The 20,316-nt window shown below is 47.1% G+C and overlaps 1 protein-coding gene across 1 annotated transcript in view; it reads right to left on the bottom strand.

Moving 5' to 3' along the window:
- Window positions 1-20,316, bottom strand: part of CABLES1 (Cdk5 and Abl enzyme substrate 1) — a 102,790-nt gene that overhangs the window by 22,818 nt on the left and 59,656 nt on the right. The window contains exon 4 of the mRNA XM_036244956.1: window positions 14,210-14,287. Coding sequence (XP_036100849.1) covers window positions 14,210-14,287 — 78 coding nt within the window. The remainder of the gene's footprint in view (window positions 1-14,209; window positions 14,288-20,316) is intronic.

Here is a 20,316-nt window from a genome sequence, read left to right as displayed (position 1 = left end):
CGGCTCTCCAAAGGCTTCCTCTAGCAATAAAGGATGGAGATGATGAGTGCATCAGGGCACCGGCAAAGGGAAGTGCCTATGGAGCAAAATCCAGGCAGTGAGGCTAAAACAGCCATGTGGGTCAGGAGCAGGAGCCCCACAGGGAAAGACAGGAGGTGAGTGGATACAAAGACAGCAGCACCTGCGTTTCATTCAAAAACCTACAGCACGCTTCCATGGACATCCTGCTTGCCCAGAGCCAAACCCAGCATGCACGTCCCTCAAACTGCCAAACAACTGTCTCCCTGTCTCCATTTCACCAGACAGAGAATGTTACTTAGGGCTGATGGTAATATAAAAGCAACGAATGTATTTAAGGGATGAGAAGACCAAAATAAATAAGGAGTATTAAAAATATAAGAAATATTATAAAGAGGATTAAAAATAGGGGCCTCCCACTATTAAGAGTGCTCCTTATACCTGAAACTAATATAATAAAGTATGCCAACTATACTTTAGTAAAACAATTAAAAAAAAAAAAAGAGTGCTTCTGGATGGAGAGCTGGCTGCAGGCTGGAAGAGTCTCAGTCCTGTTTGTATCCTGCCTCCGCGGCATGTGATATGCAGAGATGCTTAAAGAAGTGTCTGCCACACCGAGGTCGCCTGGCTCGTTGCTGTCTCACGGGTGCTGGTTCATGAAGATCACATGGGATGCGGGTGTTTTCCACTGTGCCCCTTTTCATCTGTCTCAATCTGCTCACCAGCTCACTGTTTCTGCAGCCAGCCCGGCCACTGCCAGCTGGCCTCTGGCTGCTAAATGCACACACCGCAGTTCACAGAACCCACTGCGCTCACCCCAGCTCCCCTTCTTGATGCTTCCTCCAAAGCAAATGGAGCCATAACAAAGTACACTTTTGGGGCGCACATCAAATCCAAGCCTCCTCTCTGTGAGAGAAACCCCAAATCCTAGGGAAAGAAACAAGGATTGTCCAAGTGCCTCAGGGACACTTTGGACCACACTTCGCAACAGGTGAAGCTCCATCACCTGTAACCACGGAAACCACCTCCAAGAATGGCTGAGCTGGTCTGCTTCCCCACTGGCTCCTCACTTACATCCTTCTACTTTCTAAATAACCAAACCGAGGAAGAAAATCAGCTGGGAGGGTAGTGGGTCCACCCGTAACTGCTGCTAGAAAAACACATTGTTCCGGCCATCCACAGAACTCCCTGCGGGGATGAAAATCTCTGAGCTGTCAATACGGTAGCCACTAGCCATAGGTGAAGATTGAGGGTGTGAAGTGTGATGAGTTGGCTGAGGAACTGAATTTATTTTAGTTCTTAAATAGCCACAGATGGAGAGTGCTTACTGTACTGAACTAAGCCTCACTGCTTACTCATCAGGACTTTAGCGACCATTAATGTGTAAGATAGTCATAGAGGATACACTTAGTGACTTGGATTTCGTCACCCAGTTTTCTTCCTCGAAGTGGCCTGGCCATTTTCTGCCCATTGTCTCAGGACATGTTTATATCCCAAGGCCCCATGCTGCCCAAGAGACTATGCGAGGAGTCCCAGGGGGTGGGGCGAGGCAGCACCTGTCGATGGAGCCAGCACCGTGGGATTGCCTTCAGTGGGAAGGGAAACGATGACTGTGGGGTCCACAATCAAAGGGGATCCCTGCCCTGCACCCATCAGCACCCTGGAAACAGGGCTCCCCAGCTGTGATAAAAATTCACATCCTACAGGAGACAAAGGCAACATCTGCCCTGAAGAGCCATGAGGACGGGGTGTGGCGTTTGGGCAGAGCACACCAAGGAACAATGACCAGCGTGCGACCCCCAAAGCCAAGGCGTTCCTGGAGACTTTGGAGAAGAGATGGAGGGATGCCCGGTGATGATCACGTTTGAATTTCCCTCTGGCCTTGCAGAAGGGGGGTTAATAGATTTTTTTTTAAAAAATTAAAAGTGAGATATTTCTTGCACACCAAAGCTGATGTACTTATATCTGCTCCATTTGCACTTCAAACACTTCACTGACATGGTAATAACTGCTCTAGAAAAGTGACTGTTTCATGAGGACACATGCTCCCATTTTTTTCTGCCTCAGACTCAAGGAGAAGTTGTCACTTACTGCGTGGCCGCCACTTTGGTGAGTTTGAATTAAGAGCACACGCGTACACACATCCACTGACGGTCGCATGTCCATGGAAAATGAAACACATCTCATCTATTTCAAAATTGTTGGATTCTTTCAACAGCTTTTGAATTTGTGTATCTTAAGGCTCTTGGGAGCTGCAAAACATCTCTCTCACAAAGAAGCTGGAAAACTTCTCTAGGGTTGCCCTTAACTAAGTGTTGTCGTGTTGCTGAAACCTTGTATTAACAGAAACCATCTGAAATTGCCGTTATTTGCCTGTTTTGTCCTACCCGAACAGCGGTTTCACATCGTGCCACCTGTTCCCAGGTAAGGTAACTGCTCAGGCCTCACGTGTGAGTGCAAAGCAAGCAAGAGACCCATGGCCCTTGATGTCCCATGTTTTGGGACCTGAGAGTGTGGGAAGTCTGCAAAAATGAACTCTGACTCCTATCCATTGAGACGACATGGAGGGACCTGGAGAGTATTATCCTAAGTGAAATAAGCCAATCAAAGAAAGACGTATCATATGCTCTCACTTATTTGTGGAACATAACAAACAATACAAGCTAAAGAACAAAATAGACCAGAGACATAGAAGTAGGGTACAGACTGACTAACCTCAGAAGAGGGGGACAGGGATGAGGAGGGAAGAGATAAACCACAGAACTTACATGCATGTATGCGTAACTAATGGACACAGACAATGCTGGTGGGGGGGGATCAGGAGGAGGGTGTCAAGGGGGAAAAAGGAGACACAACTGTAACAAAAACAAATTTATAAAAATTGCATAAAGAAGTAAAAAAAAAAGAAAAAAAAGAACTCTGAATGGTGACGCTGGTTCACCCAGAGGAAATATTTAAAAAATCCAGTGAAAAAGAATTAAGCAGAAGTTCCAATGGAGTGATAAAATCTTGATGTTTTCTTTCTAAGACCATTAAACTCTCATTAAAATGGTGTATGAAAATAGAAGCATCTCTGGCCGGATGCCGGCACTGCCCCTCCAGTACCAGGACACAGAGCTGGACACCATGGAGCTGCAGCTGAAAGTAATTAACAGCACACTGAAGTTGGCCTTTCCAATTTCTTTGAAAACTTTAAAAGATTATTTTTTCCCAGATACATGTTGAGTTCAAATACTAATTTATTTATGTTTCACCTCCTTCTACAAATGGAAGGGAGGCACGTTCAACTACCACAGTGGATACTGTTCAACTACCACGGTGGACACTGTTCAACTACCATGGTGGATACTGTTCAACTACCACGGTGGACACTGTTCAACTACCACGGTGGATACTGTTCAACTACCATGGTGGACACTGTTGAACTACCACAATGGATACTGTTCAACTACCACGGTGGATACTGTTCAACTACCACAGTGGACACTGTTCAACTACCATGGTGGATACTGTTCAACTGCCACAGTGGACACTGTTCAACTACCACATGTGGATATTTCTCAAAACTGTGTGCATAAAGATTTGAATGCTATAGCTTGAATTTGGAGATGAACATGGTTAGTTGGATTATAGAAAAGAATCTTATTTGGGTAGATGCCCTGACAGGAGCACTGGTCTGATTCCTTCCTTCCACAGTCCCAAGAGACACTGTGGCCCACACATGTTTAGTTACAAGAGCTTATTTCTCATTCTAGTTAAGTTTCTTAACCTTTGCAAAGGCCATAAGCAACAAACACATTTTGAAAATCCAACACAAAACAACTTTTTTTTTTTAAACAAAGGTTGGCTAATGGGCGTGGGAGGGATAGGAGACAGTTTAAGGAGGGCCAGGGGAGGGTGTCACAGAAGATTGTGGGGAAGGGGATTAAAACAGAAGATGCAAATGCATTTGGGGAGAGAGCCAAGCAGCAGGCACACTTTTAAGTAAGAAGCGGAAATACAGGTTGGGTGTTGGAGGCTGTGAACCCATCCTTCATAGACGGCAGTGAATCACTTCTTGCACACCTCCTGGAAAGCCGGTCGTTTCACAGTTGGAAACCCCCTGGACCTCTGTCTTAGATTTGGCTCCCACAACATAAAGTGAACATACATGATTTCATAGTTGTGGAGTTACCTGGTCAGAGCAGATGGCCAATCTAGATATCCTGGTGCCCAAAGGGTTTACCTAAGTTGCTAGTAACCGCACAATGGCCAACTCCTGATTTTATCTTGTGTGACAGGCAAAATGATCTTTTTGTTTCCTTTTCGGAAAGCTCACTGAGCTGTAATGCATGGCACTGTTTAAAGAAGATTCACTATCAGACAACAAAGAGCTCAAGGTAAGGCCCATCCCTTAGGGTGCTTATGGTGCATGAACAATATTCCTCTTAATAAGAAAAATATGTAAGATTTCAATAATTAACACCTGAGAAGTAGATGAAGAAAGTGTGTGTGACCAATTAACCAGCTTTCAGGGCTTTCTGCTTCCCAGAGGGGGTGGCCTGACTTCCATTTGGAATCATTTCTCTAATGTTGCTCTCAACTCAAGGCACGGGAATGCCAGCCGGGAGCTCCGCTGGGCACCGGCTCTTTGCAGGACAATAGGCTGAACACTCTGATGTGTAAATAATTTAAAAGCTAATTAAATATTAACAGGATTTCCAGATCCTTTATAAAAGAGAGAGAGATTTGCTACACAGAAAGCAAAGCTTAAAAGGTGGGTCAGGAAAGGAAATGCCACTTGTGAGCTAATTTGAAGGACTCCACCTGTGCCGGAGCGGACAACACAGCACGACTAGCTTCGGAAGTCCTCCTCCTCACTCCTCTCTTCGGGTACAGGCGCCACCTGGGATCGGGCCGCCTGTACCACAGCAGAACGTTATCCCCATGTTCAGAATCAATAGAACAAGGCCAGGGGGACAGGAAAAGTGAAATCAGAGCAGCTTTGAGTCTTATAAGTCCTTCCCGTCTCACACTTAGCACTTTGTCGATAAGCCATCCCCCAGGGTAACTGGCAGACAATGAAGGGGCCTTAATCATGCGGCTTACACCAGCATCTTTGTCTGCAGGCAGCTCCTATAAACAGCCGGATAGTGGATAGCGGCATGATTCATCCATGAGATCATTCCAGAATCTATCCCTGCGTGGGAATAGGCTTGGTATGAGAAAGAAACACAATTTGTGAATGTATAATTTTCCACAACAAAAAGAGGTGTTTGGGGGAAACGTGAGTGGGAGGCAGGGAGGATGGACCGGGGCTGGGTGAGGAGCATGTAGGCTTGGAGGCCCTCTCTAAGAATAGAAGAAGCTGTTCTCTGTGTCACAAAATGATCGACACTCAGGAAATGGACCCAAGAGGATGACTTCATCTGCAATGCCCCAACGCCAAAAGCTGAGGACATAAACACCACATGGAAGCTGCTATTTTAAAACACATCCCCAGAGACACCTTGGGCTCCACTGGGAAGCCATATTCTTTATCACGTGGTCTCTGATACATTTGTAGTTAGCTAACCCTGTGACTACCAATCTATCCGGAATGGTTATCTCAATGGGTCTGTAACCCCCCCCCCTCCCCCCAACACACATCACAGAAGCTATTTTGTTGGGATCATTAGCTTGGTTATTTTATATCACAAGTTAACTGTATTCACTACTACTTCCTTCCAGTTGGATCTATTCAGCAAAAGTAGGCCTATAGTTGTGAGTAAGCAAAACGTGGAGTTTATTCTTGTATTATTATTTATTAATTATTGTATTATTTTCCATATGAACAACTGTAAACCTACTTTTGCCCCAACCTGTATATACAAATATGCCTACTGATGCGCAAAGGTTTTAGGAAAGAAACAGCATCTGGGCACCCATGTCAGTCCCCGTATGCACAGGGACAATCCCGGGAATGGCCTCGCCACAAGGCCTGCAGTCTCTCAACCACTGGTGGATTGTGTTCCAAAAGCTTTTGAGTGTGCCATCTGGAACTGGGAAGGCATGCTCCCACTGACACGATGTTGTTATAAATGGAGATTAGCCCCATACGACACCTTTTAACCTACAATGTAATTGCACTCGCCCAAGAGTCCAGACAGGTCTGGTCATAGGAGTAACAGGTCAGAGGGTAGCAGAGAGCAAAGAAACAGGAGAAATCAATCTTCCTTATGATTTCTTGGTCTGGGGCTGACCTTCAGCAACATTTTCAAGGAGGTCAAGTTTGCTTTATTTCCACCTCCCTCTCCAAACCTTTTCTTTTCAGGACTCCAGGATCCTTTTCCCTTAGCTCTTCCTGTTTTGTTTTTTGTTTTTTTTATCCTCACCTGAGGACATTTTTCCATTTTTTGTTCAGATAGAGTGGGAGGTAGGGAGGGAGAGAGAGAGAGAGAGAAAGAAACATCGATGTGGAAGGGACACATCGAGTGGCCGCCACCCGCACAAGTCAACCAGGGCCGGGGACAAACTGCAACCGAGGTACGCGCCTTAGCGGGAACCGAACCCGGGTCTCTCCCGACCGCAGGCCGATGTTCTCACCGCTGAGCCAGACCGGCCAGGGTGCTCTTCTTGTTTTTCATGATTTCTTCCCTCTGTCTGTTTCTGAATCCACAGATTCCTTTGCAGCTCCCAGGTTTTCCATGCGAGTCCCATGGCAGCCCACAGGACGGGCAGGGATTGGGAGCAGGAGGAGGTGCGGGGGTCTTAGCTAGAGGTGTGGACCGGTGTGGGGGCTGCCGACTTAGCAAAAGGGGAGAAACGTGTTTGCAACTCACTTTGCAAGCAGAGGGTGGCCAAGCCAGACCACAAATCCTCACCAGGAAAGCCAAGGCAGAGACTGATGTGGATAAAAGGCAAGACTCAAGATGGGCCTTGGCAACTGTCGGTGAAGAGAAGAGGAGCTGGTTTATGGCTGGGATTCTTCCCAGAAAATGGTATAATTTACGAGCTTAATCTGAGCAGAGTGTTTACAGCTATGGGAAGGTTTGATGTTACAGTTATAGTGGAAGAGACGAGCAACATCTGTTCCTCTGCTTTGTAACTGGCTTCTAATAGCTTGTTTTAAAAGGTGGGATTTGGCAGACTTCTTCCCACCAGCAAGAAAGATCAAAACAAAACAATCATCTCTTCATATTCAGACAAGTACTTGCACCAGGGGGAGAAAAAAAAGACTGGAAGGAAACAGACCAAAATGTTAATGATGGCTTTGTTTAGGTGAGGCTCAGTCATTTTTATCTTCCTTTTTATTTTTATGTACTTCCCAGGTTTTCATTAATCACCACGCACCTCTGTGGAAAACAATTTAAAGACCATATAAATGCAGAGCTACGGATGAATCCCTGGTGTCCGCAGAAAGGCACGGCCGGTGGGGCCACCATGAACCCATCTGGACACGCTGTGTTGGGGCAGATCTAGAAAGAGCACTGCAATAGCTGTGCCTGATCACAAAGGGGGCCAAAGCTGACGCTTAACGAGGACCTGCTATTGGTGGCCGGGCGCTTAGAGCTTCATACGTAAGGTTTCACTTCATGCTCTCCAAACCCCGAGGATGCCACGATGGCCAGTTTTACAGATGATTAAGTCTGGGACCAGCAAGGCTGGTTCGTGCCAGGACCACGGATTCTGCTGGCCTGTCAGCTCTCCCCCAGGCCCCCTGCTGCCCCCTGGCCTCGGATGTCCATCGCACCAATGGCGGGCATGGAGGACTGTTTTCCCCACTGGGGTCCTGAGGGATGGAGTAGAGATGAGTAGGCTTCTTGCTCCCACTCCCACTTTTCTGGAATAGCTCTGTGGGTAGCTGTTTTATTTACTGTTGTTCTGTGTAAACTTGTGTCTGAAGAATGGTTACTTCAGCTAAAAAAAAAAAAAAAAAAATGTCTGAAAACTATAGGACTAGACAGTCTCCAAGTTCCTTCTAGCTCTAAAAGTCTATCCTCGGAGCTGGAGAGTGCTCCCTATCAATGAACTCGTGTGAACTGGCATCACCTGGCCAACCTTGCACGGCAGGTACCTTTTAATGAGTTAGCTCCAGACTCCCCGAGGAGAAGTGGCAATGCCCCTAAGGGCAGGAAGGGCGTCCACGTCCTCAGACGCACTGTCTGCTCATGGAGCTCGGCCTGTAGGCCTGCTGTTATGAAATACAACCCGTCCCTGGTAATGATTAGTGGGACTCCAAGTGCTGTGCTGTTTGAAAGGACTGAGCACAGCCTGTAGCCAGTCTTCAAACCAAGCTGTCAATAAATCCCGACATCTTCCCAACATGTGCACCTGATTAGAAACGGCCATGCTGGCCCTGGCCGGTTTGGCTCTGCGGTTAGAGCATCAGCCCACGGACCAAAGAGTCGTGGGTTTGATTCCGGTCAAGGGCACATACCTCGGTTGTGTTTTGGTCCCCAGCCCTGGGTTGGGGTGGTGTGGGAGGCAGCCAGTCGATGTATCTCTCTCACATCAATGTTTCTCTCTCTCTCCCTCTCTCATTCTATCTGAAGATAAATGGAAAAATATCCTCGGGTGAGGATTAAAAAGAAATGGTCATGGTGGGCCATGGAAAATGGTGGGCAGCGAGGACCAGATTGTGTGTGTGTGTGTGTGTGTGTGTGTGTGTGTGTGAAGGAGGACCGAGGCAGGGGCTCCAATTCTCTCCAGACATGGAGAGGGACTCCAGGGACAGGACAAAGCTCCCCACTACTCCTACCCAGTACTGACCTGGGGAAACCACCCTCTTCTAACTCTATACTAGGTTCAATCCAAAGATGTCCCTTGCTTTAAGCAAAAACAGTATACATGAAAGCAACCTCGTGTGTTGATCTGTTCAAAATGGGGCTGTATGTTATTTACACTGATCACGAGATGCTCGGTTTTGGAGATGTTCTGGCAAACTGAGTTGATTGAGGGCTAGGTAAGCCAACTGCTGAAAGCCAGGGAACTCTGAGGGGCTTGGACAGAGACTGCAGAATCCGGGTGTGACCACAGCAAAGATCTTGTTGTCTGTGTGTACCCCACCCTGCACCCCACACCCCACACCCCATGCCCATCAAGATTTCCTAAGGTGAAAGAACAGGAAGAAAGGAAAGTTATTAGAAACACCTCATTTTATCTAACAGATGATTTCATGAGAAAAGCAAACTGTAAATCAAGCAATATTTTAAGAAAGAAAATAAGAAAGCTTATTAAGAAAGAAACTTCTTTATTTTAAACAGCCCTGTCAAAAAGCCTTTGGTAAAGTGAAGATATGTTTGGCGCTGTGAATGATAACCTCTAATGTAACTGTTCTGCACACTTTCTCAAAGAAGCATTTATCATGCATGTTGTAAAGACAGGGGGAAGACCCTTACCAGTCCCTAAATCAAGTCCCTGTGGTGCTATGGGTGACCTCGGTGTGGCTGGGAAGCAGCTTTTCAAGGTCACGGACCAGTGAAGCCCATGCACCAAGAACGTGACCATCTGCCTATTTTACAATTCTGTGATCCCTGCCTCTTATTTATAACGAACAAATACCCAGATGTGGCATTACACAGATATTTTTCATCCAAGACTCTACCCAAAGATGCCTGGGGTTTGCCCATGGAGGAGCCCAGGATTCAGTATAAACTGGCAACCTCCACAGCCATCAATGGCCACTGCCCAGCACCTTGGCCATTGGATCCCCAGGAGGCGACCCTCCCGTGGCACATGCACAAAGCTCTGTCATCCCCTAAATGCACACCCGTCAGCTGGTGCCACCTGCTTGTCTTTGGTCTCGAACCAGCCAGCGCAGCCCCCAAAGGGTGGGGTGAAATACACTGTGCACCAGGTGAGCATCAGGCCTTCAGGACCGTCTCAAAGCACAGAACACTGCACCTCACAGATCCTGCTGCCAGCCGGCCCCTACCTCGGCCACGGCTGCGCTGCCTCTCTCTGCTCCAGCCTCACATCTAGGAAATGGTCATTGGAGAACCTACTTTATGCGATGGTTCTGAAGATTAAATGAATGCATGTATATAAAGCACTTAGAACAGTGCCTGACATTCTGTATGCATTATGGTGGAGCCTCGGTTCCCGAACTTCCTTCGTTCCGGCAGCCTGTTCGAAAACTGAATCCTGTGTTCCGATTAGAAATCATGCACATTGAATTAATCAGTTCCAGACACCCAGATGATTCCTTGTTTTGACCTTTCTTATATACAGTACATGTCTAATGTACTGTTTAATCTATAAATAGACATTTTAAAAACAAAGAGGACATGAAATGTAAATGAAAATTTAACAAAAAGGAAATGTACAGTAAAAAATGAAAATTTAATAGTAAGAAGCAACAAAGGCAAAAAAAAGAGAGAAAAAAATTCACAGCACAATTTCCTGAGATGTCAACGTGAGGCTTAGCAGTAAACTCTCACACTCACGCATTCTCTCCTCTGTTTGTTGCCTGAGAGACGTGTAACTGATCACACAGGAATCAGCATGAAAAGTCTGTCGGTTTAAGAAGTGAATTACGGGAGATGGGAAACATTTGAGAACCAAGGTCTGACTTTGTGTTTCAGTTCCATTACCTATACGTGTCCTGTTCACACATAGGTTTGACTATGTGATCAGCTAACTTTAAGGAAATATGCTCTATCCTCAAGACCAGGACCTGGTCTTCCCGCGTAACTCACCCCCCCTTCCTGACTCCACCCGCCCCTCCTGAGGCCCGAACACCGCTGTCTGCCAGCAGGGGCATTCCAGCTGGGCTGCGGCTACTGAACTCTCAGCACGTCAGGCTTTATAGAGCTGTGCCCAGAAGTTCCCAAGGAGCCAGATCACCCCTCTTCTGACATCCTCAGAAGTCAAACATGAGGCTGGAATGTCCTTCACTTATCTAAGACCTCATACTTCTATCTCTAGCTGAAGAGCCCCCTTTTTCTGGGAGCGCCCCGGATTACTCCAGCTGAATTCACTGGACTCCTTCCTCAACGCTCCACCTGCACACGCTTGGGACTCACTGGACTGTTCACTCTTCTACTTGACGGTTCTTTGGTTTACTAGCTTGTTTCTGCCTCCTACCATCAGAGGGTAAGCTCCATGAAAAAAGAGGCATCTTCTTGTTCACCATCGTATCCCTGCTGCCAAGAACAGTGCTAGATGACAGTAGGTTCAACAAATTTTGTAGAAATTCTGCACTGGAATTCCTACATGGGAGGTAGGCAGTATCCTTAGAGGGGCGGGTGAGGATAATGAGACTTCACACAGCAAACACTTGGCTTTTACTGAGGAGTGTAGGTTATTTTATTTTTTTAGAGAGTGAAGGAGAGAGAGAGAGAGAGAAACATCGATGTGAGAGAAACGTTGATTGGCTGCCTCCTGCACACCCCCTACTGCCCTGACCAGGAATCAAACCAGGACCTCTCAGTCCACGGGACAATGCTCAATCCACTGAGTCACACTGGCTGAGCCTGAAAAGTGTAGATTTATTGTAAATGTGGGTAATGACAAAGATTTGGGGAGAGTTAAAGAATTCTGTGGCACTTCTTGGCACCTGCCCCCCAGTTGTCCTGGTCTGGCTATTGGCCTGTCTGGCTTTCTTGCTGGATGATAAGCTTCTGGAGAGCAGTTCTTACTCATCCCTGTACCCTCCCAGCATCCATCAGGACCTTGTGCTCACCAGGAACAGAAGAAATGACTGAATGACTAAATGCATGCATGCATGCATGCGTGAATGAATGGTGAAACCTCTCTTATGAATGGCCTATCTGCTTTGCTCAGCAGATGTCAGGAGCCAAAATAAGTTCAGTTCAGTTTAAAACCAAGAACAAAGCTTTGAGGTCAGGGAGGGAGGGGGGAGCCAAGATGTGAGAGTGGGACCCGAGAAGGGCAGCCTGAGAAGCCAGAAAGCACAACCGGAAAGAGATAAGGCCGTCCTGATAGATGCTTTCCATGTAAAGGAGGTTCAAGTACACCGTGGATGAACTTTTGAGTTTCCTGTTTTTAAAACTTTCTTGTGATGAAGTTGGAACTGCACAATGACCCGTCAGCAGGGTGGTTTTGCTTGTCTGGAATAATCAGACACATGTGGCCTGGTCCCTGTGCAGAGTACAACAGAAACATGGGAGCTGGAAACCACAGAGTCAGCAGGCCTGAGTAGCAGGGGCCCTGGGTTCTGGTGTTGCTGATTCGGCTGGGGGAGCTGGGGAGCGAGGGAGCTTCACCCCCATGTGCCCACGGGCTCAAGCTGGGAAGCAGGGAAGCCACACCATGTCATCTCCAGTGTCCTTTGCACCTCTGAAAGTCTATGACTTATGTCCCGGTCACAGAGAGAGCCTTAGCATAAAAGTGAATTTTCCACGGTGAAAACATATTAGTTAATATATATATGAACTAAGGTAATTTAATATATGTAGAAATTTACTGATACAAATATTTTTTATCACGTGAGCATAACTGTTCCCCAGTAATCAGTTTAAAAATCATAATGATGATAATGGCAGTTATTCATAAATAAGAAAAGCAGAACACTTCTAAACCCTACTGTTCAATTACAATATTCTGAATTGTGCTCATAGTTTCTTCCATGAGGACTTAAGTAGCATATGTTGTCAATGTGAACACGTTCCTTTCTCTGTTAGGTGTTCTAAAGGGTCTAAAGGGTCTGACTGTTCTGTTACAGAAAACTAACTTTTCTGCATCTTGGTTCCCTCATCTATAAAAGCTGAAAGAGTGGTGAGTCTGAGTTTATCCATGTCCAAGACGTAAAAGGTTATGTCCTGTGATCCCTCACAGTTATTCTGCTTCTTCATCTGGGGACAGCTGGCAGAACAGATGAATCTCCTCAGCATCCTAGTGACCCTTCCTGAAATACAGTAGTCCTCCCTTATCCACGGTTTTGCTTTCTGCAGTTTTAATTACCCATGGTCAACTGTGGCCCAAAAAATTAAATGGAAAATTGCAAAAACAAACAATTTATACGTTCTAAATTGCATGCCATTCTCAGCAGAATGATGAAACTCATGCTGCCCGGCTCCGTGCCGCCCCAGACACGAACCCTCCCTTTGTCCTGTGTCTCCACGTTGTGCATGCTCCCCGCCCGCTAGTCACTTAGCTGTCTCAGTTATCAGACCACAGAGCTGGTGTCCAAGTGACCCCTATTTTACTTAATAATGCCATATTTACATAACTCTTATTACAGTGTATTGTTGTAATTGTTCTATATTATTACTAGTTATTGCTATTAATCTCTGACATGTCTAGTTTATACATTAAATTTTATCATAGGTATGTACATATATGAAAAAACACAGTATATACAGGGTTGGGTACTATCTGCAGTTCCAGGTACCCACTGGGGGTATTAAAATGTATCCCCGCTGTGGATATGGGGGGCTACTGTATATGGTGAATCGGCAACGGGGGCCACACTGCCCTCCCAGGGGGTCATGGCCATGTGTGGATGTGTGTGGCTGTCATGACAGCCAGAGGCAACCCCAGCACTAGTGTGCAGAAGCCAGCGCTAACACCCACACTGCCCTCAGCATCCTGCCCCAGGCACCAGCAGGTGCAGGGAACGGGTGAAGGGCAGGGCAAGAGCGGGACTCAGAGGAGGGGATGCGCACAGAGAGGGGGGGTGGGGGATGAGCGGGGCGGCGTTGCAAGGTCAGAGCCTCACTTACCTACCTTTTTCAGAGCAAAAGGAGGGGCTTGTTGGTCTAGAAAGGTGACTGTTCCTCTGGACCGTTGTAAATCACATGAGTCTGTTTCTGGTACCACTCTGCTTTGATATTTGCTCCGGCTTGCTGGTCAGTTTCCAGCCCCAAGCCCAAGATACAAGGAGGCAGGATGGCCACATGGTGTGTGTAATTCCTTCCCTGACCTACCTTTCTCCAAAGAGTTACAAGGCCCTGTAGAATGGGGTGGGCCCTGTATTGTCCTTGCTTTACAGGATTGGAAAAGATACCAAAATGCACATTTTGAAACAGCAGGCAATATGGGAGAACACATGTGTGCATGCATACACACACACACACACACACACACTAGCAGGGAAGCTTTCTGGCTGAAAAGAAGGTAAAACTTTTTTCTTCTTTAAAATTTACAAAAACCAAATTTGCCATGTCAAAGCGGGGCAAGTTCTTTGAAATGGAAAGGGTAGCACATAGACACACGGTACCACAACTTTTCACCCAGAGAACTACAAAGCAAGCATGCATATACATACCCGACGTGGGCACTGTCGCGGTACGGCAGCACTGAAAATATACTACAGAAGGATCTTCTGCCACTGATAAGGACTATTCTAAAAAATAAAAATAAAAAAGAACAAACAACAGACAAACTAAATGCAAAGACTCTTAAATGAAAAAAAAACTAAAAAAACAAAATCTCTAGCAATTAAGCACTCATGGAATTCACAGCGGTATTTGCACTCCCACCCCCTCCTCTGACAGATGGTGTTCTGCGCGCCTCGCAAAACACCACCTCAGCACAGCAGCACGCGCGGTCTCTCTGATCCAAACGTTAACATGCGAGACACGGGTGAGGGTCTCTAATGAGCGTCCATGAATCCCTTGTCTGGTGAGATTTGCTGGCTGTGGGCTGAGCATGCAAGATGGAGAGACACAGCTGTGAGTGTGGGGTGCCCAGTACTGAGTCAACAGCCATGCCACATGTAAACCCCTGATTTCTACTCTGCAGTATACAATGCAAGAGCAATGGTGCAGCCACGAGCAGGAAAGACACTCAGATGCCATTATGATCATTAGGTTTTTTTTAATATGCTGGCAGCACGTTAGGTTCTGAGAATAATTTAGGGGAACAATTACATAATCAGTCTTAGCCTCCATTCCTGCTATAAAGATACTACTGGAAACAGTTCTACATGATGCTCTTATGCAATCAAAGGCCACTTAAAAAGACATTTAAAAAAACTCTCAAAAGTACTCTCTTCCTGGCATCTGAGAATAACATTCGCGAAAGAGAATCACTGATGAAAAAAAAAATGGAGAAACGAGTGGAAATTAAAAAACAACATTCTTCCGTGTAATGGCAATACACATTGAAGCTTATTGACCCTTGTCACCTTTCCTTTCAATAACTGTAATAATAAAGCCAGGGGAAAACAGTACTACTATTGCATCAAGGTTTGGGATTTTGACTTTGTTTTAAAACTATGATTGATATTAAATTGCTTACACACTCAGAAAATTCAGGTTTCCTGGCATGGCGAATGGGCCCTCTGTCTGCTGACTCTTTTAGTCTCTCTGGTCTTCACACACAGTATTCCCTCCTGTGCCCATCACTCATCATGCTAAAGGACTTGCATACCCCCACTTTCAAGTCCCCTGCTGTTTCATGCCTGTCCTTTGCATGCTATTTCTTCTTTCTGTTGTGCCTACACGGTACGCCCAGTGAACTATTTATTCTTCGACACCTAGCTCAGAAATCACCTCCCCAGGGAGCATTCCCCGCCTTCACTGAGTTACTCATTCCCTTTTGGGTGCTGCTAACCATTCGCTGCTCCCCTCTCCTAGCAGTGAGCACAGGGTTCAGCACACGGCAGCCTCTCCACAAACGCAGTCTGGGTGGCGCTGTTTCAGAGCAGGGCTGCGTACCTGTCCCTGGGGGACAGAACTGTGGATGTCTGTTCATTCCACAGCCATTCATGTCTGCCGTGGCTGACAGGACCAAAGCAACATTCCCTGCTTCAAATACCAGTGTGGTCACCTTTGTATGACTTCAGGCAGCTTACTAACTCTTCTGAGCCTCAGTTCCCTCATCTAAAAAATAAGATAAAATTAGTCACTACCTTACTGGAATGTTTCCAAGAGCAAACGAGAATCTAGCAGGGCCCTCAGAGCGCTGCGTATAATATGCACTCAATAAATATAAACCACTTTTACTGGGACTGCCTTCTTGGGTCGAGGTAAGTTTTACCAGCAGAGTACTTAGACTGAGACCCTCTTCAGACCTCTGTGCTAAAAAACCCAGGCCTGCTCAGACACAGCAAACCATGCTCTGAGGACAGCTGGAGATGACATGCGTGGCCTGTCTATAAAAATGTACACGCACACAGAGTTCTCCTCTCTCAAGGGAGATACTTCTCGTCAGCAACCATAGACTCAAGCTCTGGTCATTTCTGCAAAGACATGGCGTCATATCCAGAGCAGGCTGCTAAGGACCGAAGGCCAAGGGTTAAACACATCATGAGCACACTACCCTGGCAAGCACCAACCTGGCTCCCTGATCTCACTCATGGAGACCAGCAAAGACCTGACATTGCGGTGCCCAAGTCAGCTTCCTTAAGCAGACATAATAATAGCTAATACTCATTGTCTATCAGACGCCAGATTCTAAATATTTTAATTAAGGAGGCACAAGGAGGTGAAATGCTGAAGGTGATGCACTAGCAGGTGTGCCGTGACCAGGGATTGTATTACCACTGTGTGCCTTGGTGCTACGCTCTGCTCTAAGACTCATGAAAGAGTCTGCTCCTGTGCCTTGGACTGGGTTCCCATGGACATCTTGGACACCAAGAAGTCTGCTTTCACTCAGGGTTTTGAGGGTGGCTTTCCAGCCCGGCCTGCAGGTCACCAGGTTGAGCATGGGGTGGGGACAAAGGGTGACTGATCATGACAGCAGCCATGGCATCAAAGCTGCTGGAGCCCCGGGTGGCTCTGTCCTCCCGCTCTGCTCAGCCTGAGCCCCTTTCCAGATGGTAGGAGACAGGTTCTCCACACCCACCACCACCACCACCACCAACCCCTGCTATCCACCAAGGAGAAAAGGCTGGAACTATTCCCTCTTCCCCGCATCACTCAACATCCACGTCTTCTGCAACACAGAGGAAAGAATGTGTTGAACAAACTCATCCGACTTGGTGTACTGAATTTTCGTTCCTTAGTGCTAATGGGTCCTTCCTTCCCACACACCAAACTTGTTTGGACATTTTTAATAGAACAAGAAAATAAGAGAATATAAATGCCTGTGAAATACAAGCATTCTTTCCAAAGCTTCAACCACAGTGTGCCCATCAGTAAATGAGCTGCATTGTTCTGCGAAATGAGTGCTCACACTGTGTGGTCCTCACCATTTTGGTCTAGGAGAGGCTGACAACATGAATCTCATTCAGAAAAACATGTTATTCTAATGCCTAGGTTAAGTTTAGCAACTATGAACATGGAATGCTTGCCAATAATTTGAGTGAGGTTGGTCCTTCTTCGGATGGCCATTCTCAAGCAGCTGGAGCAGGGAGGAGATAAGCAAGGACCACCGCATCGTTGGGCACACTCCTTCCATTTCTGGCCCACCATCTTGTAGCCTCTCACTTTTTGCAGGGACCAGAGGAGGAAACCTGAGCAGAGACCCGCACAGCAGCCCCACAGCGAGTTTGCTGCAGTTTACACCCCAAGGAACTGGAAATAACCATCAGAGCTGCCGAGAACACATCCTACATGTTTCCTGAAGTAGCTCTGGAATCTGGGAGGGACGGCAGGCCTGAGCCAGACAGGCAAATATCAACACGCAGCAAGCTCGAGTCTTCTGATTCCTACACCGGCAACTCCGAGCGGTGTGAATCTAAAGGCCAACTGCGGTGTCCAAAACCCAGAGGGCTCATGTGAATATGCAGCTTTGCTCTTGAGAAGCATCAGGGAACGACCATCATACTGCACATGCCCAAGAAAAGCAGACGCGTTGGCCTCCTTCAAGTGCTTGTGCATTTGCAAAAGAAGTAGATCAGGCGCTGGTGAAGAATGTGACAGCCAAACTCCATTTCCAGTGGGCCACGGAGACTGACCACCTCCCCATATCCTTCTTCTTTCATGCATAAATGGCATGCAGAAGCCCACATCGTTTCCCCATCTGTGACACTAACGGTTCACTTGGAGTCAAGATGACCAGAAAGCATTACACAGAAGATTAGGATTTCAAAAAAGGAATTAACTCCAGAGAAATGGGTCTTTAAGGAATTAAAGATCACATTTCCATACACAAGAATCTGTCAGTGAGGGAAAAAAAACAAAAATGTAAAATAAAAGGCTCCCAGTGCTGCAGCCCACATGGGAAGACTCCTTCTGGATCCACGATGTTTTCCAAACCCTTTCTGGAAGCACTGAGCGTGTACTGCAGCTGGAACGCCGTTTAACCTTCTTCATGGAGCTCATTTCTGTGCGTAGGAAAGTGTTTCTGGTAAGAGGGAACTTGCAGCTTCAGGTCACAAAGCTCGCACGCCACCAGTGAGATCCCGGAGGGCTCAGGACGGCCAGGAAAGGCTCGAGGGTCCCCACAGTTGACAGAGCACCATGGACCACTTTCACTGAATCTGCTTTCAACCCCTCGGCCTGGTACTGACAGTGTCTGAGCAGACAGCACCCAGTGCCAACCAGGACTCAAGCGTTCCGTCGTAGGCCAAAAACTGGCTTCTTGTTCCATTCCCAGAACCCTGGGGAGTCTCTCTGGGCTGTGAGAAGGTCTGAGCTCTTCCAGGTGGAATATTCCATTAGAGCAGAAATATTCTCTTAAGGACATAAAAACAAGCAGCCGACTTCAAAAGTTAGAGCAAAGAAAATCACATTCACAACAATGGAAGCTAAGTATAGTGATGCATGAACACATCCCAGAGGTGCCCATGGGCCAGGGGTCCACATTAGGTACTAGGCACACAGGCAGAAACACACTCTCAATTTCTGGAGTTCATCCCCACATGCCCAGGAAGCAAGAAAGAATATACTTTAAAATACTAGTGTCCTGGATTGAAGTGTGTTCCCCAAAAAGACAATTTGAAGTCCTAATCCCTCCAATACCTGTGAATACGACCTTATTTGAAAACAGGGATTTTGCAGATGGAACCAAGTTAAAACGAGGTGATACTGGATTCGGGTGGGCCTTTGATCCAATGACTAGATTTAACAAGGAGAGAGATTTGGAGCACCCAGACACACACAGAGCGGGAAGGCCCTGTGATGACGGAGGTAGAGGTTAGAGTGATGTGGACAGAAGGCAAGGACGCCAAGGACTCCCGGCAGCCACCAGAAGCTGGAAGAGGCCAGGAAGGCTCCCTCCTTAGAGTGTTCAGAGGGTGTGTGGCCCTGCAGACGCTGTGATTTCTGACTCCTGGCTCCAGAACTGTGACAGGGCTCATTGTGTTGTTTTAAGCCACCCAGTCTGTGGTACTCTGTGGGACAGCCACAGGCAGTGAACAAGGCCGCAGGCAGTCCCTTGCTTTCAGACTTCGGTCGGTTCCACACGTCACCTGCTCAGCAGGTGCTCTGTGCACTCCTGCTACACTGCTGGTGCACAGAGGCAATGATATTCCAGTTCATGGAGCTGGGAGGAGGGAAGAAGCCTATGGAGAAGAGGGACCTAGAAGCCTGAGCACGTGGTGGGGCTGGGGCCTGGGATCCGGGTCAGTTCCTGGAGGAGGAGTGGGATTCCAACAGGTGAGAACAGGGAAGGGAGAGCACAGGATAACGGGAAACACGACCCACACAGTGATGAGTGAGGCTGCAAAGGGGGTTGGGGGCCTGGAGCTGGCACAAATCAGGTGGGAAAATGCACCTGCAGATCTATGCTAAGCTGGTGGTATTATCGTCAGTGGAGGTGTTAGTCTTCATATCATGACTGCTCATACCACCACCATCTCCACAGCTGCCAATATTACTACTAATCACCACTAATATTGCTACTACAACAGCATAGGCCTTCTCTGCCTGCTGAGGTGTACCTTACCCTACGATGCAGGGAGTAGTGAAAGATTTCTGAGAAACAAATTATATGATCTTCCTCTCCTCCTCCCTCCCTTCCACAGACATTTTCTGAGCACTTACTTTATGGAAAACACTGTGTTGGTGCTGAGATCTGATAATGAATGGGCCCAGCAAGGGCTCCAGCCTTACAAAGCTTACTTTGGGTGGGAAATATTTACACAGGAAATGATTGGCCTGGAGCAGCAGAGGGCACTACAGAGCACATCAGAGGGACCACTGACCTGGCCTGAGGACAACAAGGTGGGCTTCTTGGAGGAAGTGGCAGCTAGACTAAGGCAGGAGGGATACACAGCAATCAGGCTACAAGGAAAAGATACACTGGAAGAGGAAATGGCATGAGTCAAGGCTGGGGGGAGAAAGAGCATAAGACCTATTCAAGAACCTGAGCATGCAATAAAACTCCCTTCCCTGACCTCCACTTGCCAGGCCCACCAGACTCTCCCCTCCCCTCTGTAAATCACTGGGACCAACACCCCCGGCATTCCAGCTCAGGCTGGGAGGCTGTTTTCTAGAATACCCACACTGAGTTGTGCCCTTACTGAGAGTCAGTTATGTACGTCTC

This window comes from Molossus molossus, unplaced genomic scaffold (genome assembly GCF_014108415.1).
Source record: "Molossus molossus isolate mMolMol1 unplaced genomic scaffold, mMolMol1.p scaffold_m16_p_6, whole genome shotgun sequence".
NCBI lineage: Eukaryota > Metazoa > Chordata > Mammalia > Chiroptera > Molossidae > Molossus > Molossus molossus.
The sequence above is the reverse complement of the archived record's forward strand: the minus strand, read 5'-3'. Positions and strand labels throughout refer to the sequence as shown.